Raw genomic sequence first — 23,883 nt, forward strand, 5'->3', positions numbered from 1 at the left:
GATCAATGAAATGAAACCACTGTGCCTTGTGTGTAAACGCGTACAGCCTCTCTCTTGATAGGGGGCGCAGCGATCACACGTGCATAGCTTCAGGTATTTAATAAATGATAAATAATAAAATATTTTTTCACCCACCTGCAACCCATCCAACTACTTATCAGAATGTTAATTTTTGTGACCTGAACTGTCTGATCTGTAGATTATCTGCCGTGTCTGCGATTATAACTGTAGTCCGCACATCAATGTCATGCACACATCATATACATAACGTTATTTAGAAGTACAGTGGTCACACTTTAAGCAAGCTGAACGCATTCTGTACTGTACAGGAGACACGGCACGGAGGAAACTGATTGACAATGGTCTACAGTCCCTTAGCCAATCAGGACGCAGAACACAATGCGCTGTAAAAAAAAAAAAAAAAAAAAGCATGCAAAATTGCACACAAAAAAAATCCGCGAAACTGCTAGGCCGCGAAAGGTGAACCGCGTTATAGCGAGAGACAACTGTAAACACCACAAAATAGGCCTACAACGTTTCCCTACCTACATGATTCCCATGCTTTACAAACTTTATCTCTGTGTCTAAACAATGCATCTGACTTGGATGTAATGTAACAGTGCTGTAGGTCATACTTTGTCATACCATTTTTCTTTTAGTGCCACTAACTGCAACATATTCTGGTCTTCCTGGCCACACTTCAAGATGATGTTTGCAGTAGCCAGATATAAGGGCAGAGTGAGTGGTCTTTCTTTTTCTCCTTTCAGCTGTTAACAATGCTAGGTCATTCCAGTGTGGTAAACAATTGCTCAGACTGTTGCTGTTGGATTGCTTTAATTTCAAACAGCGTTCACACAATACACTTTATTCTTGAGGCACATTCACATCAAATGCTAAATAACTTCATGCATGATCAAATGTAGGCTACAGCTCTGTTGATCAAATGCAAATGCTGACTATAAATGAAAATATTGCTTCATTATTTGGCACAGCAGGAATTACTGTCTATCATATGACCACAGGTGTACTGATTTTGACTTGGATTTTGATGTGAGGTGAGGAATGCAGTCATAAATTAACAAATATTCAGCTTGAAAAAACAAACAAAAAAAACAAAATAACAACAATGCAAAGGGCTAAGAATGTTTTCAGAGTTAGAAGACATTTCACGTGATTGTTCACATTCAGGAGTTACAACAAAACAGCACTGCATAATGCCATGTTGTAGAGAATATCTCAGACAGAGAAAAACACACAGTGATATTCAGAGTATTACCAAATTGTCATCACATTGTGAGGAAAAAAAGTTTCTTTCTTCCTCAGCTGAACAAAAATACCTTGATAGTATTGTTATCATTAATGCTCCATAGCTGCAAACAGTAAGTGATTCCCACTGGTTTCAACAAGGAATACTAATATTGATAACAAGCTGTTTGCAGGTAACTAAAGGGCAACTGCTAAAACTAGAAGGAACAATGAACCCACTTAAAAGGGGGTGAGTATATTTTACACATTAAAGTCCCAGAGGTGTAATAATAACAACAACAACGATAAATAATAATAATAATAATAATAATAATAATAATAATAATAATAATAATTATGTGTTATTAACAGTAGTATTTGTGTTAAATACTGTACACTTTGATGAGCTAACTGTCCTTAAATTTGATGTTTATTTAAATAGTGCAAAAAATGCTGATTTACACTCATCATGTGATGCTAGAATGTGGAAAACAAAAAAATATATATATATGTATGAATACTGAGGATGATGATGACAAGAAGAAGAATGCTTGGATTGTATTACACTATTTACACTGATACTGACACTTACATTATAAGTAGTTTTATGCTGCAACGTGTATTGCATTAATTATGGTACAAATAGAACAATACAACATGGTAGTTATATGCGGATTACATCTGATTTGGCCACCCTGTAACAACTGCTACAAATTACAATTATTTCACCTGGATAAGAGTACCTGGATTTTTTTTAAAAAGCACAATATATATTGAATATACCAAAACCTCTATTATTTGTCAGTCTTACTGGTAACAAATGACACAAGCAAATCCAATAGAGCTAACCTCAACTCAGTTCTAAAACTGCTAAGTAATCAATCTAACAGGTGCAATCAATGACTGATCTTTAAAGACAAATGAGTAGTTTCCTGAAAGAGAAGCTATTACAACCTGTCTGTTCAGTCTTAGTTTTTCTCTGGAGAGCTAAATAGAACCACAGTAGGCACCATGCAGGGAGAAAAGGGAGGAGCAGGGGGTGGTGAGGTGTGCCTGCCAGGGTTGGGCTCCTCTTTTTGATCAAAACTCCTTTCAAAGTTCAAACTGAAAGGACAAAACTAAACACCACAAATATGCATGTTTCCTTTCCAGCTGTTGAAAAGAGATTTAGCCCAACCCCGGAAAGCGGAGAGGGGGCAAACCAAGGGGGGTAAGGGGGTAAGGTAACGAGGCAGTGTGGAGCAGACCCGGGTCAGTCTGCAGTTTGAAACAGATTCAGTTACTTTTAGAGGACAGATTAATTTTGTTTGGTACAAACAAACCAACTGGACGGCTTCTTTGAATCCAAAAGGCAGCCTTCAAGCAGGATGCACCTGAGAGCTAAAAGTAGCAAGTAACTGAAAGGATTTCAGCGAATTAATTGACCCAGGGGTGCAGCTAGTTTATAGGCAAACACTGGCTTTTTCAAATTCTCCTCCCTTGTTGAAAGGGTACCGTGTCAAGAATAGTGCCACCAGATTGACATATAGGTCACACACCCTCCCTGTGGGTCAGACTGTCAACTATCAGCAGAGTGGAACAGATCAGGGCACAGCTTCAAACAAGGGAAGAGGTGACAGGAACATGAAGGAGCAAGTGTTTGGCTTGAAACCCACAACAGGACAGGTACAGGAGGGGTGGGGTGGGGTGACTAGGTCCTGCGGAGAGGGTGCCACATGGATACAGGTTTCCTCAGAGTGGCCAGCATCTGATTCCAGTGGGTAATTCCCATTCCGCTGGCTTCAGGTCCGATGATGACGTGACCCACATTCTCCCCCCGCCCGTCTTCAGTGCCTTCAGCCACCGTCACCCTCAGGGACAGCTCCTACACAGGAAACATGATCTTACATAGCTGCTGTGTAAGAGTGACTCAGCATCAACTGTAGAGCTGGAGTTGGTAAAATTCGGTGGAACTCAGCCAGTAAACTGAGTGGATTTAAATGGCCTGTATAAAGAATTAATAAAATATTTTATTTTGTTTACCTTTTTATTTCCATTGCTTGTCTTTAGCACTGTTCAACTCCGTTTTAAAAAAAAGCAATTCAAAATTAAGTATTTTATGATTTTTAAATGGAATTAATTAAGAGCAATAGCATCATGAGCTTTCCCTAATTTTACTCATGTATTTAAAAGCCCTTTCATCTTCTGTAGATTTATCTTTACAGTATTTACCTAATTTTAAATGTTTTTTTAGTCATTTTTCTGCCATTTCATACTGTAACTGTTGTCTAAAAAATAAAGTACAGACATATTCAATGTTGTCATTATTTTTGGTGCATTTATGGATTTTTTACATTCTAATTTGGTGCTTATATATATATATATATATATATATATATATTTTTTTTTTTTTTTTTTTTTTTTTTTTTTTTATCTAAGCACACATTTTTAGCTATTTTTTTAGCTGCTGAATTCTATAACTTTAGCTGCTGCAATGACCGAATATCTGAACAACAAAAACAGTTCAAGTCTAGTGTTCTTGTCTGCAGATTATACTGGTCAGGGCTGCTTTGCCCTGTGCATTCATGTACTTTAAGAGCTACAGTGTCACCTGCAGGACGATGGATGGCACAGAGAAGATCATGGCTTCATTAAAGATGGGGTTCGTGTCGTCCCTTTTGGTGGAGGTCTTCTTCTTGCTGATCTTCCTGCCGTCTTGTAGAAGATACACTTTGACAAATGGATCTGGCAGCAAAATGGGAGGAAGATAATGGGATGATGTTACGTCCATTGTTAGGTCTAACCAGCACACACACTCACACACACAGACACACACTCACACACACAGACACACACACACACACACAGACACACACACGTAATAAACTCCTCATTACAGTGTCATCATTCACAGACATGGTCTTGTATACCCAGTTAGCTCTTTAATGATGGTGCCTCAGTCTGTGAAGTTTATCAGGACAGAGTTGGTGTGTTTCATGATCTGGACACTTGATGTTATGGACAAAGTAAATTTAGTGTAGTCTGTATTCCTGTATGATGACAGATTTGCCCTCTGGTGATCGGCATTAGTGTCTGTTATTACTGTATCACTAATCACTTAGTTCAGTGGTGGGACATTACACAGAGGCATTCAGATAAAAAAAAAAAAATAAAAAAATAGCTCCACGCACAAATGTGACAGTAAGACAGACAGAGACCATATTGCTTCACATAATAAGTTATCTAATAAAAAAAAAAACTGATAAAATCATACAATCATACACTCTAGTAACCACACACACACACACACACAAAGCAAACACACCACATTGTCTGACCTGCAGTGGTTTTGCCATTGGTCCACACCAGGTTCTTGGCCTTGGCCACAACAACTGTGAGGCGCTCTGCTGTTGGCAAGTAACTGAGGGACAACAGAATCTCTCCTACTGCATCCACAGCCTGCACAGTCGAACCAAAACATGTATTTAACACAACAGACATTTAACACAACATGGCATATGTCACATGGTGGATGTCTTAATATAAAACACCTCACAGAGAGAAAAAAAGATTCTTTACATTTTAAGGGAAAATTCCACCCAAAGAAAATTTTACAATGTTGTATATCACCAATTTGAGATGTGCTATTCCGTGTATTTTTAGAAGAAGATGCAAAAGCATTTGCTCTGTGATTCTGAGTGACTGGTAATTTAAACAGGTTATCCATAATCTGTAAGAGACTGCTTTTTGCCAGAAACCATGCCAACTCTTTTATTTATCTGACTTGGAGTGGAGTTCTGCTGTATCTCCAGCAGGGGGTCTCAGATACCACCAAGCTCCCTTACACAGTTCAGGTTAGTTTAGATTTTGTGGTGTATTATGGACGGGAACAAAGCCTAGTTAGTCCCTAACACCAAGTTATTAATCCCTATATTAAAAGTGTGTTACAGTCAGCATCATCTTATTCTTTGAATGTGCCCTTTGCAATTTAAATGGATGATTATATTGTTTTTAGACCAAGCTCAATTCTGCTTGGCCAATCAACATATTCTGAGGCCCGATTCCAGCATCTAATTACTCTACAATCAACAAGTTGACTTTCTAAAACAACGTCAGCAAGGCTGGGCTTCTAATCAGATTATCCAGAATCATCTTATAGCAGAAAAACTTGACTCCACTTGAGTTTGAAATCATTATTGATTTAAATTAATTCACAGCACAAAACATTTGTCTGGTTCGAGGCTTCAGTCTTCCCAATTTTGTTTACATTGGTATGGCAGAAGGTTATATGTTAATTTATCTCATAATAGCATATTTTTAAAACACTATATGTCAAATCATTAATGTCTTTGTCATATTGTATTGTGTCATAATGTATTGTATCGTAATGTAATGTATCATATCGTATGGCATCGTATCCTACTCTATTGCACAGTATTCTTTTGTATTTGTTTTGCATTGTACTATAAAATATTTCATGGTATCTTGCCATATCGAATGGTTTCGAGATGTATCGTATAATATTCTGCACCATACCATATTATAATGTGCCATACTGTACTGTACCAAATCATGTCATATTGAATTGGATTTTCTTGTACTTTGTCATACCCCACCATATTTTAACACACCTTATTAACATCCTGAAGGTAAAGCCAGGCGTTGAATGGTCTGATGGTCAGGTCCAGGTCCGATAGTTTGAGATCCGCTACCCCAGCGCTGATGTTCCTCTCGTCAGCATCAATACCAAAGGCTGCAAAGCGCAGGCTGTACTCCTCCAGAGCCATCAGGTCCACAGGGATGGAGAAGCGCTCATCAAAAATCACGGTGAATGCGTTAGCCTGGACCTGTGAACAAAAAGATGCTGGTCAATCATAGGATGTTAAACTCTATTTATGCCAGTTGGTTTTCATGTTTGAACTTGTTTGCACTGGGTCACACACTGGTAGCTGTGAGTATCTGCAGCCTGTGAAGGCTTTCCATGCCCACCTCTGAAATAACTGAACGTTCTTGAATGGTATGTCACTGTTTTGGAAGTAACAGACAGACATGGATTGTTACCAGAGGCTGTTGACAATTAGGGGAAAACATGGTTGGTTATGTAGCTTCATAAGAGCACAACCAAACAAACAGGTAAAATAACGCACTAAATGAGATACATGGCACAGAGATGTGAACTTAACCTTACAAAGTAAGGTGTAACATCAGTGACTCCCTTCATCCTCTCCCTCAGTCACTCCTCATCAGAGCCAGGCTATGAGGCAGAATGCAATCAAAGATATTCTTTTTATTGGATGATAACTCAGTTATGAAACACTTTTGGTTTGTACAGGTGGACGAGAGTCCTTGCCTTTTCTCTTTTTTCATGTGATCTCACTTTATGCTCACGTATGTTCAAACAACAAATGGCCATTGTGGCATAGCACTGTAGGGTACATGCTTCATACAAAGCAGGTTTTCTTTTAATTGTATGTCACAGAGAAAAGATTCTTAGCTCTAAATGGCAAAAACAGCTTCATCTTGAAAGAGTTATTGGTCCGTTTTGGCCTCAGTGTTGTAAACAGAACATATCTACAATAATAATACATCATACCCTTTCTTTTTCTTTTCTCCCAGCATGTCAGAGCACTGGAAGCAGACTCCAGCCAGCACCTGATTTTGATGGGTTCTGTCATGATCTTTTAATGTAATGAAGCATGGACTGTGATTTATCATGCTTTTCCTCATTTCTAATACCACCCAAAGCCTCCAGTCCCAAAGTGTCTCTCCAACATGACTCTCAAGGTCTCCATGGACTGGGATGGGTGGTGTCTTACTTGAAAAAAAAAAAAAAAAAAATACTCCATATAAAAGACAAGCTCTGAAGTTTGCACATAGTTTAGACATGCTCTTAGGTTGTCAGAAAATTTCCTTTGCATGTCCAAACAAGTCAGGCTTGCAAAAAGCTTGATAAATCCCAGTTTTCATGTGTAAATGTAGCAGAACATATGAAAAAAAAATCTTTTGTATGTTGTCTGATAAATGAGGCCCACTGTGTAGCAGGGGATAAATGAGCCTTCTAAGTCCATTAATTTTGAATACAATAACACAAGCTACTGAGTTATTTATCTTTATTTTTTAATTTATTGCAAGGACAGTGATCTACATACTCAATTTTGTCCATATATGTGTTGTTTATTTTGTTTGGGATCGTCCATGTTAGCCTGGCTATGAAGTCAAGTAACCAGACATACAACACAGTGACAAAAATGGGCAGGACATGTAAGGTGAGTAGAGAAGCTGATTTATAACCTAATGCCTTCTGCTGAATATAAGCTGAATGTCTGACAACAAATCAAAAGTCAATCCTTACCATAACTTCAGACTGATAGAAAAGATTGTAGGCTAGATTAAGGAAAACATCTTACACAGGTTACCTTTAAACACAAAAAGCACAGCAAGTCTATTTAAGAAACAAACAGACAACAAACAGACAGTGGTGCAACTGCTCCCATGATATAGAGACCAGTATTATGAGTTGTCTGTCATGTCATATCTCGGGCCACTAGGCTGCTACTACAGGTCTCTACTGGTGATGTTCTAGGAAAAAAATCTGCAATGTCATCTGCTGGGTAGGAAAGTAACTTTCTGTCAAACAGCTACAGAGCCAAGTGGATTCAAAATTTTATCATTCAATTTAAGAGCCTGGCATCAAAAACTGTTTTTACAGTGGAAAAGACTAGCTGAACACAGGTCATTTACAGCAACCCGAAGACTTTGCAATCACAACCAGAATGGCCTGCATTTAATGGTGGCAAGTGCAAATGTCAGCCCCTGGCCATCAGATGTTGAAGCAGGCTTACAGCAAAATCAGGGTTTATGAAGCAGTGAAGTTACCAGGCAACTAGTAATTTGCAGACTACAGGATATATATGTGACAATAGCCTTATTCCCCACCATTGTTCTCTTTTCCATTCACTGTCTGAAAACACTAGAACTTAGCCAGTCTCTTACATTTATTGATGTTGTGCATATAAATTTACCAATGGTACACACAATATGGATGCAGCAACATTACCGTATAATGTGATCAGAAACAGCAATTATCTGTGCATCAAAGGAATTGTGTATTCCGAGCCCAAGGCCTGCAAATCACCCAGTGAGGCTGACCTTAGGATTGTATCTTATATGAAACTATGAAGCTCAACAGCATAATAAACATACATGCAACATTTACAGAATGCAGAAAAAGCCAAGCCGCTCTGTAAATATACCCACATAGATGTAAGACATCAAGGCCAGCACAGCCCAGAAAATTCTCCACTGCATCTTCAATATGAGACTGCAATCTTAGTCTTATTGCTTGGGGGTAAACACTGACTACATGAGGTCAAAACCAGGCAATAAAAGCTAAGAATGAGAGAGGTGTGTGTTCACATGTGTATATATGTATATATGTGTGAGAGGCAAGTGTGTGTGTGTGTGTGTGTGTGTGTGTGTGTGTGTGTGTGTGTGTGTGAGAGAGAGAGAGAGAGAGAGAGAGAGAGAGAGAGAGAGAGAGATTAGAGAGAGAGAGGAATGATGGACAGGTAATGACAAGTGAAATAAAAACATGAAATAATAACAACAAAGAAATGGGCAAGAAAGGACATGGATGAAAAAAATATGAAAAGAAAGCACAGGCAATGAGGAGGGAGAGAAAGAAAGGAAACGAGGAAGAAAGTGACAGATGGTGATGACAAGCAAAGAAAAAACAAGAAAAAGGGACAAGAAAAAATGGAGAGAAAAAACTGAGGAGAAAATGAGCCGAGAATGAGAGAGAGAGAGGGAGAGAGAGAGAGAACGACAGAACGAGAGAAGAGAGAGAGGGAATCCAGGCTTGACCATAGGGACGAGTGGCGCTGATGTCAGCATTTCTTCTGGTCTTCACCACTCCTCTACATTAAAAAGGGAACCAGTCCAGGCGCTGCATCAGTGACTGCTGCCATTATTACACCCAGCCTGAATGCATTAAAACAACAATAATAATACGATCAAGTAAAGGGAGCCTCAACAAGCCTGTGTGGCTTCTCTTATAAGCCTGTGCTACACAAAGCACAGCGCTGGGAGACGCTGTGCCTCACAGCCAGGCATGAATTAGTGAATTTGCTGGCAAGGTCTTCCGAAGAGCAGAAGGCAAGTGGCAGGTGTACCAGATGGACAAATACAGTCCTGTTCTTTTCCTATCAGAGCAGTCAATTCACATTAAATTCAATTTTCACAGAAAGTGTTCTTTCTGCAGCATAAAAAAGAGAAAATTGTATCTTAAAAATGCACAGCATCGCACTGCATCAGCATCATAATAATCTGAATTACAGTCTCACTCTACATTTCAAACTTCGTGGACCGAAGGCGAATCACATCTAATCCTAATGAATGTTAAGGATGTGAAATCAACCTTCAGGGCTACGCTCAACTCACAGGGGGCTTTCCACTCTACAAGTGAAGTGGGATTCTTCCATCAGACAGGACAGACAGGCGCACAACGCTATCTCCTTATCTTGAGTTTATTGGTCATGTCTGAAGTGCTAAATATCCACACAGGAAGTTTTTTCATCTGATTTTTTTAAGTGGTAGCCATGGATTGTATTACTGTAAATGTAACTTTAGCATCACTACTACATGCCTAACCTTGACGAATATCTTAAAAAGGGCTGAACAATTCATCAAAAGTGAACATGAAAACAGAATTTCAAAAATGATCCTATCCCACTAAAATGATGATTCACATCACAATCACAATATCAAAATATTTGCAATATGATTTATTTTTTGTCATGTTGTTCAGCTCTAATCCTAATTCAACTATAATTCTTGTTTTAACCCAAATCTTAATTCTAAAATTACTTCTTGTCTTCACTTTCCTGGACTGTCCTCATCTCCCTGTCCTTGCAAGGACATTTGGTACTCATCATCAAAGAAATATACAAAGGCACACATGTACACAGGCCCCTCACCTTAGTGATTCCAACATTGAGCTCCTCTGGGCCCAGGGAGACTCTGATGAAGCACCCGGGGAAGTCTCCCTCCTCCTTCTCCAGCAGGTCTTTTCCCTGGTGCAGGGTGATGTGGAGCAGGCCTTTTCCCTGACCCCCCTGCCGGTACGGCTCAAACTCCAGGGTCACCTCCAGCTGGCCCACAGTGAAGTCGTGGCCAAAGTTGTTGGCGATGGAGGAGATTGAGCTGAGCGAGTCGGTGGAGATGGAACGGTTGAGCTGGACCATGCCGATGTGGTCCAGCTCCCTGCTCATCAGCTCCAGGTGGCCCAGGTCCCTGAAGCCGTCCGGGGTGTCGCCCAGGGCCAGGCTGGCCTTGCGGCTGGAGGCAGTGGAGGTCCTGCGGTGGTTGTTGGCTGCCACTCTCTTTGAGTGAGAGGTAGAGAGAAGGAGTAAGAGATGGTTAGGTACTGGGATGGGTGGTTTTTCTTTGGTTCAGTTCAAATCTGAGTTCTGTTGAGGTAAAACTACTGCTAGCATAATGTAACAGATGAGTTCAAATTTATCTTAACCTTAACATGAATTTTCCATTTTTAAATTTGATTGCAATGCTTAAATCTCATCATAGGGAATATTTCATGACAATGGATCAAATTATCAGTAGCATGAGTAGCATGAGTAGCATGAGTAGCGTGAGTAACGATACCTTTTGCCTGACTTCTGAGAAGGAGTTTCCATATTTTTCTTGTAGATATCGATAATCAAAGTTGGGGAAGGGAGATGGCACAGGAAAAGTCCCAGATTTCCACAGCTTCCAGATGTTTAGCCCTGCCACACCTAACAGCACAAGGAAGCCCACCAGGTAGATCCCCACCTCCCAGCCTGGTGGGTTACGCACCACTGAAATCACAGACACACACAAAAGCAAATGCTGCAAGCATACCTCAAAGCAATTCAGCCTGTTTATGTAGAGCCAAACTAAACAACACTACAAAACAGCCTATAATGTTCACCTAGTCTTTATTTTTAACGGTGGGAGAAAACATTGGAGGTTCAACATGTGACATGTTGAACTTCCATTGAACTTCCTCATGTAAGGGTTCTAGTCAAATAAATAAAAAAAAAAATTCCGTTTTTTTTTTAAATGAATTCCTTGTATCTCAAAAACAAGCTCAAGTGTTTCTGATCCCTTTAAACCTAACAATCTTCTCTCAGTGTTGTCTGTATCTTCATTTAATAAAATAGTTGGACTGAGTAGGAAAGTGCATAGACTGGGAGAAACACAGAGGAGAAGATGCAGGCAGGATTTTCTGATTTAATACCAACATGGGGCCTGTTGTTCCACAGGCCGGGATCTTAACAAGTACACCACAACTGAGCACAGTCTGCCATTATCTCAGGCACACTGGCTTGTCAAATTATCAGGCTAGTAAAGAGTGGGAGAACTTGGGAAACAAGGATTTTCAGAAGTCAGTGGAGTTAGTTTTGGTAAGAATTTGACAAGCAAATTCTGGAAAATGTGGTACTGAAATGCCACTCTGAATGAAGGTTTGAGTATCTTATATGTTGGATCTCAAAGAGGGGCTGTGTGGTGTTGCCAAGCTCTCTTTCTCCAGATGAGGACCTCAGTGGGAGAACCTGAACTGTTTTATCTCTGCTTCTTAAAGCAACAGATCTGAGCTGTTTTGTAACCCAGGTAGCCTGCAGCCGCTAACATGGCTGGAGGTGTTATAAGGCTGCTGTGTAAAGGTGTGAAAAGCGCTTGAATCATCCTGAGATCAGGGACAGACAGACACAAATGAATAGAGATAAGGTCAAGGGACAGAATAGGCTGTCTGTGGCTTTGCCATCTATTCATTTCTCTGAGTGTCTCATCTAAACACAAAGACAACACATTTAGCAACATGTGCACAAAACCCAGACAGTTGTCAAGTGCACAGTAACACGCCCACACAGCAGCTAAGCAGAGGTTACCCAGGCAGAAATGATCAGTGTGGCAATGTGCTGGAGGCAGACCCTGACACCAAGAATCAGCCACTCACCACTCAGATGGTAGCCTGATATATCCCCACCCTGAGCCGAGGACATGATGCAGCAGCCAGCCTGAAAACGTCCAAACACATCTGTTAATAACTTGTTCAGATGGCTTTTTACAAAAGCAACCAAAACAAAATTAAGTCTTACACTTAGAGGTGTTACCTAATCTCCAATTAAGGGTTTTCTTCACAAAATAAAAATCATGCAGGCAAAAGAGCTGGTTTGTCATTCCTAATAAGGCTGGGTTACTTTCCTACAAAAATTTATGAAATATGCAGTTGAAGGAACAATTTATTCCAAACAGGATTATCCTAATTGGGTAAACCATCAGTAATTTAAAATTATGTGGAATTAAGTGTGAATCAAAATCTTTTTCTCCTCCAACATGTGACAGCAATCTCACAAGCAATGATCTGTAATCTGCCGGTTTTGCAGTAACAGATCATAAATTACATGTTATTGTAACAATCATACATATATAAAACCATTTTTTCTCCCCAGCGCTCCATGTAAGGCTTCTTGGTGAACTTGTTCATTGCGCATTCATTGTAAAGAGCATGTAGCCATTAGGTTGTTTGGTTAACAATGAAATATCACTTCACTGCTCATGGTCCTTTGTTAAAAATAGCAGCAGCAACTCCTTTTCAAGAGACAACAGAGAACAATATTTTCTTCATTCCTGCTCTCTCTCTTGCTTTCTCCTCCGCAAACTGCAAAAAACAGTGGTTGCTGGTGTGTGACTCATTCAACCCCCCCACCCCCCCTCCTCCTTACCACCCCTCCTCTCCCCCCGCTTGTTGGAATCTCCCCATATCTCAGAGGCTTGTGGGGAAATGGGAGCATTACACTAATGATATGGAGAGGGGCTGAGGGTGTGTGTGTGTGTGGGGGGGGGGGATCACTCAATTCTGCTGAGCGCTTTGTAGACCATGGCCACACAGGCCAATTAAAGTGGCTGGTGCAGTGCAGGGCCCACTGACAGCAGCTGATGTGCCATTAGCAAAGCATGGGGGTCTTCTGGAGGGGAGAGAGCTGGTGGGGAGTGCTGCACCTCAGCCTGCCCCAACCCAGCTCAATTCAGTTCACCTCGAGCTAACATGTGGGCTAGAGTCTTTTCTCTACCCCCTTGTCTATGGGGAGAACACAAGCAGGCTGATGAAGGAGGTCTCAGCACAGAGATGTAAACTAAGGCATCAAACAGGAAAAGGAAACAGAGATGGGTTTTTTTACAGCCAATCATGTGATATTTTAGACTGAGTACAGATGCTGGGTGCAGTGCATAGGGGTCCAGTGTGCAAAGAGTTCAACTAATTCCATCAGAGAACCTGTGCACTTTACAGAGTCCCAACCCAATGTTTATTTCATTTTTGTTTCTTGAGAAAGTACCGCTTATCAGTATTCATCCCCTCTCTTTCCCATTTTTCTTTTCACTGCCAACCATATTATATCAAAGCAGGAATGCCTAGAAAATAGATTTGAAAACAAAAGTATGACGTGTGAGAAGTTTTTTTTTTTTTTTTTTTTTTTAAATGTGTGTGTAATACACTGAGACAGTCAGGGAAATGCAAAGGACAGACAGATACCAGAAGAAGAGGAAGAGAAAAAAGCAGCTCCTGAGCTGAGCTGAATCCTCCTACGAGGCAGCATTTATTTATGCATTTCTTTCTCCATTGTAATGGTAGGTAGATGCTGAAAAAAAAAATGGAAAAGATGCCCAGACTACTGACCCCCCTATAGTTCCATTTCAGCAGTAGTCATCAGATATGTCAGTGATTTAATATCTCACTCCCTATCTCCTCAAGATGTGAGACTTTCCTTCAGCTGACAGCTCATTAACACATCACCGTAAACAAGAAAGGTTAGATTTGCATGAAAGTCGTTTTGCTGATGTGTCATCTGCATGTGTAAATGATCTTGTCTGAACTCTCAGTTCTCTAAGCTTCATGGTTGCTGAAGGGATTCTCTCTGATAACATTCTTCATTTGTCTCTAAAAGGCTGCATTTCCAGTGCAAACACAGTGCAATTGTCTAAAATACTTATTAATTTAAAAAGATAGGCAATAAATCAATGTTTTGTCACAATGTCAGCTTGCACAAACACGCTACAGTGGCATGTGAATGATGCTGTGTAAAACATAATGAGCAAAGCTGGTGTGGGAAAGCCAGTCTCCGTGCAGAAAGACCATTACAGTTCAGTGATGTGGCTGTCAAATGGAAAATCAGCACAAACAACCAGTCAGAGCAAAACATCCTGTATATTCATCAATACTCCCACACCTACATTCTTGAAAAAATCTGGCAAAGAGAGAAATTTCATTTCCCATTCATTCTTTTTTCTAGGCTTTTCAGTTGCAGTCAGGTCATATCTCAACCCCTGTGCTTTAGGTCATTGGGAAGCCCGTCTTGCTCCAACGTGAAAACCTGCTTTACCCGTTTGACTTTTCCCTCCCAGCATTCAGCATTCAGTCTTGGTTTGGCCCTGATCCATGTGTGTCTTCAGACACTCAAGCTTTGCTTCCCTAAAGCACCAGCAGAGAAAACAGGCGACCAGTGGGTTTAGTCCTCATCAGCCACAATCTTAATGTGTTTGAAGCTGAACCTGGTTATCACCGTGTGCACTCAGGCTCCCTGTAGATCAACCGCTCCAGCCCACACACTGCCTGTGGAGAGGAGAGCAGCACAGCTGGCATGTGTGTGTGTGAGACAGATGGGTATATCAAAGCTACTTGCAGTCAATACTGGCTGATATCACACCAATTACAACAACATGGAATATTAACATTAACTTAATGATAGTCTATTTAGGGTACTTACATTTGATTCAGGCTTTTGAGAAATAAGAAAAAACAGTCAATGGTTTAACCCAGTAGATATTCAAAATTAGCAGTGTCCTGACAAAATGAAAAGCCTCTGAGAAAGTACATAATTTTTTAAAAAAACATACCTTGTTGGTTTGTAAGCAAGGTATTTCAAAGTTAGAATGAGTAGGGCTTTCCTAAACAAACAAACAAACAAACAAACAAAAAACAATGTATAGACTCATACAAAAATAATCCCTCTCAATCATCACTGCTGAGCCACTGGAAGTGTGTGTTGGTGTGTGTGTCTGCAGAGACCCTGCGGGTGGAGGGGGTAGCTACTCTCCTCTCACTCTCTCTCTTGCTCTCTCACTTTTTCTACCCAGCAGCCTCTGAACAACTAATAAATCAACTTTGCTTTTTATCTTGCTCAGTGAGTCACAGTCAAATTAACTGCCTTGCTGCCTTGCTCTGTGAAATAGCAGAAATCTGTGCGCAGGCAGTAATGCGTCTCTCTGCATCTCCTCTCCTTCTCCCTCACATATCTTACCCTTCTTGGGCCAGCTGAGCTTTGACTCCCTGGTGGAGAGTGCGTGTCAAGTGCATCATTACTCCATGGCACAGAGCATCTGCAGCCTAAACAGTGGGCTCCAGTTTTAAAATTTAAAAAGGTGAGAAAAAAAAGAAACCTCCATGCACTTAACTTTCTTGACAAGGCTGCTTTACTGTTTTGAAAAAAAATGTGGAAAAGACACAACCCCTTAAAAAGGATTTTTGTATAAAGTAATGGGAACCTGCTTAGGAAAAAAAAAAATCTAAATAATATGTTTTAACTTCAGTGTTCAACCCTGATAATCTGTCTGTCTCTCTGTCTGGCAACAGGATATCTCAAAGATTTTTATATTAACTTTGGTGGAGAGTTAGATCTAATGAGGAATAACTCATTGGACTTTGGGGTAATTTGGATTGGGGATTTTTGATATTAGATGCTTAACAATTTCCAGCCATAACTATGACACTAATGGAGATACAGGCTTGGTTTCAAATCTCAAGAGTATATTCAGAGTAGAGTAAAGAAATCAATTCAGCTTAAAGTTTCAGAGCTAAAAATGATGCCTTCTGGTGAAACAGTTGGGGGGTTCTTTGGTGCCGACACAGCTCTTGTCTAGTTTAAATGTTCGTTCAGCAGCTTACTTAAACAACTTTCAAAACTGGAAGTTCATGTCTTTTTTCTGATTTTCTCTCTCCAAACATTTGGATGGATTCTTAAAAATATGCTATTGCCAGAAACAGTGACATGGTTTCTAGGGTTGAGCCAGATACTCGCCTGAAACGACTTTCTGGTATGGATAAAGTACTTTTGAGGAGTACGAGTATTATCCGAGTAATACGAGTCAATATCTGTGCTCGTGATGAATGAAAATCCTCATTGGGTAGCTGACTGTGTCCATGTTGTGTGATAGGCCAGTCACACACAGCGCCCCTCCCCTACAGACACACAGTTCACTGCAGCTGTGTGCCACTCACACACACACACACACAGTGACAACCTCTCTGTCACTCACTCAGGTCTGACAGCCCACGTCGCGTCTCTCTTCAGTAGTGGTCAGGTTTTTTTCAGCTCGCTCTTACCTCGGTTTGTAATCACTGATAGTCAGTAGAGTTTCTGCTAAACGTGATTGGTAACAGACGCACTGCTTTTGAGCAGACAGGCTGAATGCGACTTGCGCTCCGTCTCTCACTGCCTCTATACTAGTCATTTTTTTTTTGTTTTTTTTTTTAAACCATCTGCTCGCTCTTACCGGCTGGTTTTTGATATGAAGTCAGTTGGAAAACTTTGCTCGTACTGGACGCAGTGCAGAGTCACAGTCTTAACACACACACACACACCACTTACACACATACATTAGCTGAACACACAAAGTACATTATTATTTTTATTTTATTTTGGCTGCATGCACTGAGAGTCTGACACTTTCTCACTGTAGTCCATAAAAAAATAAATATAGTAGTAGTATAAATATTACAAATTAAGCTTTCTATATATATATATATATATATATATATATATATATACACTACCAGTCAAAAGCTTTGACACACCTTCTCATTTAATGCTTTTTCTTTATTTTCATGACTATTTACATTGTAGATTCTCACGGAAGGCGTCAGAACTATGAATGAACACATATGGAATCATGTAGTAAGCAAAAAGTGTGAAATAACTCAAAGCATGTTTTATATTTTAGATTCTTCAAAACAGCCACCCTTTGCTTTGATTACTGCTTTGCACACTCTTGGCATTCTCTTGATGAGCTTCAAGAGGTAGTCACCTTAAATGGTTTTCCAACAGTCTTGAAGGAGTTCCCAGAGGTGTTTAGCACTTGTTGGCCCTTTTGCCTTCACTCTGCGGTCCAGCTCACCCCAAACCATCTCGATTGGGTTTAGGTCAGGTGACTGTGGAGGCCAGGTCATCTGCCGCAGCACTCCATCACTCTCCTTCTTGGTCAAATAGCCCTTACACAGCCTGGAGGTGTGTTTGGGGTCATTGTCCTGTTGAAAAATAAATGATGGTCCAACTAAAAGCAAAGTGCATGGGATGGCATGTCGCTGCAGGATGCTGTGGTAGCCATGCTGGTTCAGTGTGCCTTCAATTTTGAATAAATCCCCAACAGTGTCACCAGCAAAGCACCCCCACACCATCACACCTCCTCCTCCATGCTTCACAGTGTGAACCATGCATGTACAGACCATCAGTTCACCTTTTCTGCATCGCACAAAGACACGATGGGTGGAACCAAAGATCTCAAATTTGGACTCATCAGACCAAAACACAGATTTTCACTGGTCTAATGTCCATTCCTTGTGTTTCTTGGCCCAAACAAATCTCTTCTGCTTGTTGATTTTCCTTAGTGGTGGTTTCTTAGCAGCTTTTTGACCATAAAGACATGATTGGCGCAGTCTCCTCTGCACAGTTGATCTAGAGATGGGTCTGCTGCTAGATCTCTGTGTGGCATTTATCTGGTCTCTGATCTGAGCTGCTGTTAACTTGCAATTTCTGAGGCTGGTGACTCGGATGAACTTGACTCTTGGTCTTCCTTTCCTGGGTCAGTCCTCATGTGAGCCAGTTTCGTCGTAGCGCTTGATGGTTTTTGTGACTGCACTTGGGAACACATTCTAAGTTTTTGCAATTTTCCAGACTGACTGACCTTCATTTCTTAAAGTAATGATGGACTGTCGTTTCTCTTTACTTAGCTGATTGGTTCTTGCCGTAATATGAATTTTAACAGTTGTCCAATAGGGCTGTCAGCTGTGTACCAACCTGACTTCTGCACAACACAACTGATGGTCCCAACCCCATTGATAAAGCAAGAAACTCCACAAATGAACCCTGACAAGACACACCTATGAAGTGAAAACCATTTCAGGTGACTACATCATGAAGCTCAATGAGAGAATTTCCCTGGTTGGGATCAATACAGTATATCTATCTATCTATCTTGAAGGCCAAGGGTTTGCAGCGCTGTCAACAAAGCAAAGGGTGGCTACTTTGAGGAATGTAAAATATAAAACATATTTAGAGTTATTTAACATTTTTTCGTGGCTACATAATTTCATATATCTTGCTTCATATATTTGATGTCTTTTGACTGGTAGTGTATATATATATATATTCTCTCTCTCTCTCTCTCTCTCTCTCTCTCTCACTCTCACTCTCTCTCTCTCACACACACACACACACACATATACACCATAATCAACATTATGTCATAAAATAATAATAATAATAAAAAAAACCCTCCCTGACAAGAACATTAGGTACACTGTTTGATCATAAAAAATTAAAAAATTAAAAAAAAAAAAAAAAAAAGAAAGTTATGTTGAGTATGAAAACTCTTGTCCATTGCATTTTACTTGGTACTTTATAATTGCCTACAGCATGTGTTGTATTCATTGATGCACTTAAGAATACATGATCTTTGTTTATAAAAAACTTGTTCTTTAAATAGTTCGTTTACTATTGTGATCAAAAACATTGATCTGAAGCTCAATTCTGAGGCTGTTCTGTAAATAATTTTCTAATAAACAATAAATATAGCAACTTCTAATCAACCCGTATCAATTTTAGGCTTAAAATAACATATCGGTTTAAGCCAAACCCATTTCTGGTTTAGGCCCCGCGTACAGATGCGGATACAGATAATTGAATGAACAGATACAGATACAGGTACAGATAGTAGTGTACTTGGTCATCCTTAATGCTTTCCATGTTTCACCGTAATAAGTCTATAAACAAAACTAAGCTTGCTAAATTTAATCTAAACCTTAACATAAAACACTGCATGTCCAAAATACAGATAAACCTGGATAAATACAATCACACTGTATAAACACAGAATATATAGCTGTTTAGCCAGATCAGCTACAGAATAATTGCCTACAATAACATTTACAATAATCTGTATTCATTGAGGGAATGTTGACTGAACACACTTGCAGCGGCACCCTGATTCACATTGTCACACAGTCCCTTTTTGGAGTACAACTACAGTTAGAGCTCAGTGCCTTGCTCAAGGGCATCCACTGGAAGCTGGTAAAAGAGGGGAAAATATTATGCAGCTGTTTTTTCTCACCTGTATTTTCTTTTTGATGCCTGTCAACACAGAGGTATTAACACCAAAAACTTAAACAATGCATGATCATTATAATATTAATGTTGTATCATAACAATGCTTATTAGATTAACAACTTCACAATTAGGCTAATACAAGACAAGGAAAACATTTAGTGCTGCAAAAGTGTCTGTCAGACCTTAGTTTATGTTTTAGAAAAAGGTCCGTTCACTCTCCATTATGTGAACGTGGATGACAGCCTAATTTCTACAAAGTGGGTGAGTAGATATTTGAAACCATGCCACAGCTTTATTGATTAACTATTGAGCAAGTACATTTAGATCCAAAAGTGTTTGGACAGTCCCACATATTTTATGTTTTGACTCCACAGTCTTGGTTTGGAGGTTAATGACACTTTGACCATGAGAGGGATGTGCAGACTGTCCGCTTTAATGCTGAGAGAGAGAGAGAGAGAGAGAGAGAGAGAACTAACTGAAGCCTTTTGTTTTTGCAAATGGTCTCCCCATTTGGGATTGCAAAAAGTTTCAGAACACATCAAGGTTGTATTCAGTAATGCGGCTATAACTTCTCCAAATGTGCAATCCTAAAATACAACACATCTTACCATATCTTATTTTACGACTCTCTTTCCAGCCTTGCTGCATTTCAGTGCATCTCAAAGGGAAGTGAGCTGTATCTGCATTTGGCACCAAACACAATGACCACAGGCATTCAGTGTAAAATGAGGCAATCCATTATATGATATACTCTGGAAATATTAGCTGTGTTAACTTAAGGTATAAACCATGGCTCAACATAAGGCAAGACCATTTGGGATAATTGAAGTAAGCCCTTATGTGTTAGACTAGCATAGCTGCTTAACTTCAGTGTTGATTCAAGTGCTTTCATTTTGCTTAATATAATAATAACACTATCTTCTGCAAATAATAACACTATCTCCTGCAGAGTTCAACAGGGACACAGAATAGAAAAGGGATTGTGTTGAGGCTCTCTCTCTCTCTCTCTCTCTCTCTCTCTCTCTCTCTCTCTCTCTCTCTCTCTCTGTCTCCGTGTGTGTGAAAGGAGGGGTACAGTCCCTGGCAGAGAAGGAGAGCACGTGTTAAACAAATGGCTAAGATGATTGTAAGTGTTGGTAGAGGAATTGAATTGTGAGCATGTCATATTTCAGCCAGTGAAGCGGGAAGCCGGGAGTTCCACTGAAGGAAAGGGACAGTGACATTCACACAGTCATTTCAGCTCTGTTGCAAAACCAATCTCAGCCAAACTGTGGGACACACTTGCAACTGCACACTACAACTGAAGAGGTCTACAAGCGTATGCTAATGTCTCAAAATTAAAAGTTTATCCATGTAACAAAGGGTGATTTTCAGGTCAGCATTCCTCTAAGGATTCTGAGTGTTTCCGCCACTTGCAAATTCAATCTCTGCTGTGAGAGAGAGCAAGCTGGTGTTTACTCCCACACTTTTGCTCACTGTAAATTGACCCAGACTGGTGATCACTAAAAAAAAAAATTCACAGAGATGGAGCACAGAAAGAAAGACAACCTGTAAAATTTCAGTCTGTTTGTATGCAAGAGGATTAGAAAACTTCTAACCCTAGCAGTGTTTGTGCCATGATTCTCATACAGCTATACCATTGCCATAACTAGCTCCAAAAGTGAGAATTAATCTCAAAACGCCCCTCTCATACAAAGACAAGCAGAAGGAGTGTTGAGCCAGCATTCTTCAACTTAAACCCAGGCTGTATGGATTAAACTAGACAACATGACATCTAAGAAGACACAATCAGACTGCAGAGTGCATTGCTTATTACTTTATGACACACATGCAAACACGTTTGGGACTCTGTATCCCAATTCAAGAGCTCACTGAATTTAGACCACATAATGAAGCTAACAGTGATGCAGTGGTAAATAAAAGGGTGGGCAAGAGATCATCATAAGTAAGTATAAATACCAGCATAAACAAAAGGTGTTAATTTATGCTTGTTTCACTTTAACAGAACCCTTTTTTTTTTTTTTTTTTTTTTTTTTTTTTTTTTTAAAATAACTTACTTCAGCTTGATACTCCTGCCAACCTTAAAAAGATGGGTTCACTCAGTTCTGCAAGTTAAAAGCAAATGTAAAGGTGGGTGAACACTACATCCACTACAGCCCTCAGTCCAGTGTTTTAAGGCCTCATATTCCAGTCTGAGTTCAACAGAGTGGTGCTGAATGAACAGCTCCTACAGTTACCGTTGGCTTTCTGACATCCTCAAGCTTTAAATTGTTTTCCCCTTCGTTTGACAAAGACCACCGCGTCAGCTGTGGCACCGCATCACGCATTTACTTCCAGTATACAGCCTATATACTCCTACTGTAGTTGAGTGTCGACTTGGCTACGCGAAATCAATTTTTTTCGGTCGATTGAGGGAAAGAGAGGAGTCGCGGAATTCCCTGTGATCTGCCTTGGTGGGCAGCTTGTAATCACATTTGCTGAGATGCACTGAAAAAGCACAGCTAATGCCTCAACGCTTTGAATTAATCTCTACGTTGTCGATACGAACCCAACAGCTTGGACAAGATGCATGCAAGTCCCAACTCTCGCCGCGATGCATGCAGCATCTTAGTGCACACACGCGGGGGGGTCGGGGGTGGGGGGCAGTTAAATGTGATCGAGCAAAGACTTGAGAAGATGCAGTGGGGCCAGATGGCACGCATTTCTTACCCAGAGTTTTCTTTTGGTGCAATGGGGGAAGAAGGAGAAGGAGGAGGAGGGGGACCAACTCCACCGCTCTCGCTTCTTCAGGTGCCTCTCTCCATTCAACGACACCGGTGCTGGTCCGGTCTCTCCCGGAGGAGGGGAGGAAGATGGGGGGGTGGGGATAGGGGTTGGGGGTGAGGAGATGGAGGAGGAGAGGGGGACGCGTTCCCACTCCTGCTGCTTCAGCGCATCCAGGCTCTCACACGCGACCCAGCCGAAGAAGAGGCGGAAGATGGAGAGGAGGGTTTCTCTTGGGTTTCTCTCCGGTGTGTGTCCGTCCGCCGCCAATGCCGCCGCTGCTCTGTGGGCTCCTGCAACGAAAGCGCTGCTGGCAGCATTTCTGTGGGAGCCGCAGCTTCACCCCCCGGCTGACTGCAGAAGTCCCACCCCTGCAGTGCAACTTCTACTGCCGGACCGCTCGATAACGCGACCACCGCCTTCTTCTCCAAGGCACTACAGCAGCAGTAGCAGCAGCAGCAGCACTACTGGGTCGGACCTGCCTGCACACACAGACAGACACACACACACACACACACAGTGTACGCTGGGAGTGTGTTACGCAACCGGTGGGGGCAGGGATGAGTGTGTGTGGGGTGAGTGGAGAGGGGGGTTATTTCAGGGGCTTCCGAACATTTCAGGTCAGCCTCCCAAACCATCAAATTCTACCGCACCTGAACCAAACCCAATTTCATGTGATCTGTCCCAGGACTCTCCTCTCCCCTATCTCATCTGAGATTTTCGCACTTTTGGTATGATTCACTAGAGCATTACATAACTGCCTATACTGTGGGTGGGGAGCGAGCAGTGACACCTCTGATCAAAACACCATCCCGACTCATTCTTCATTAACTGTGGTAACTCCCAGTGAAAGTGTTTAAAAAAAAAAAAAAAAGTGAAACAAATCTATCTTTCACCCTGATGGAATCGATAGAAATCACTAGATACATACACATAAGTAGAATCTCGAAGTGCCCTTACTTTATTAGTAAATGCAATGAGGCTTGAAACTTTTATTGCACTACATTGCATTTTAGTTAGATTGCAGAACAGAGTTTTGTCTATAAAATGCAGTTTTACATAAGTGTGGTTAAAAAAAAAAAAGAAAGAAAAGAAAAAAACATTGTCAAAATTCAGTTATGGTAGGCAGGCAACATTATAAAAACTGAAGTCACCCAAATGAGACAGGAAGCACTTAGACTCACTGACTCCTTTTACATAATCTTTGCAGGTTATGGATTTTACTTTACATTAAAGTGCATTTAACTTCGAAGACACTGATATTTCTAGTAAAAATTTGAATGCAGGACTTTAAATTTTGCAGGATTAATTTTTCATTAATATTCAAGCATTACTACTTTTTAAGTAACTGCTAATCTTTTTAGGTACAAAACTGAATGTGTGACTTTCACTTTCACAGGAAGAATATTCAGTTAATATTCCAGTATTTCTCCTTATCACTTAACTAAAGGATTTGAGCACTTCTTTCACCACTGCC

At 40.6% G+C, this 23,883-nt stretch overlaps 1 protein-coding gene across 2 annotated transcripts; it reads right to left on the reverse strand.

The window, feature by feature from the left end:
- Positions 1-812: 812 nt before the first annotated feature.
- syt12 (synaptotagmin XII) lies at positions 813-22,485 on the reverse strand. 2 transcript variants are annotated; one of them, XM_030054661.1, is made up of 9 exons: positions 22,353-22,485; positions 20,252-20,323; positions 12,221-12,281; positions 10,885-11,078; positions 10,200-10,604; positions 5,856-6,071; positions 4,563-4,683; positions 3,836-3,969; positions 813-3,109 (listed from the first exon to the last, which is right to left on the reverse strand). In XM_030054661.1, exons 2-9 carry the CDS (start codon positions 20,252-20,254, stop codon positions 2,936-2,938), a joined length of 1,308 nt encoding a protein of 435 aa, XP_029910521.1. In that variant the 5' UTR covers positions 20,255-20,323; positions 22,353-22,485; the 3' UTR covers positions 813-2,935. The 2 variants fall into 2 exon arrangements, with proteins under 2 accessions (XP_029910521.1, XP_029910522.1); XM_030054662.1 differs by lacking the exon at positions 20,252-20,323.
- Positions 22,486-23,883: the final 1,398 nt, after the last annotated feature.

The sequence above is a fragment of the Myripristis murdjan genome, chromosome 6 (assembly GCF_902150065.1).
Source record: "Myripristis murdjan chromosome 6, fMyrMur1.1, whole genome shotgun sequence".
NCBI classification, from domain to species: Eukaryota; Metazoa; Chordata; class Actinopteri; order Holocentriformes; family Holocentridae; genus Myripristis; species Myripristis murdjan.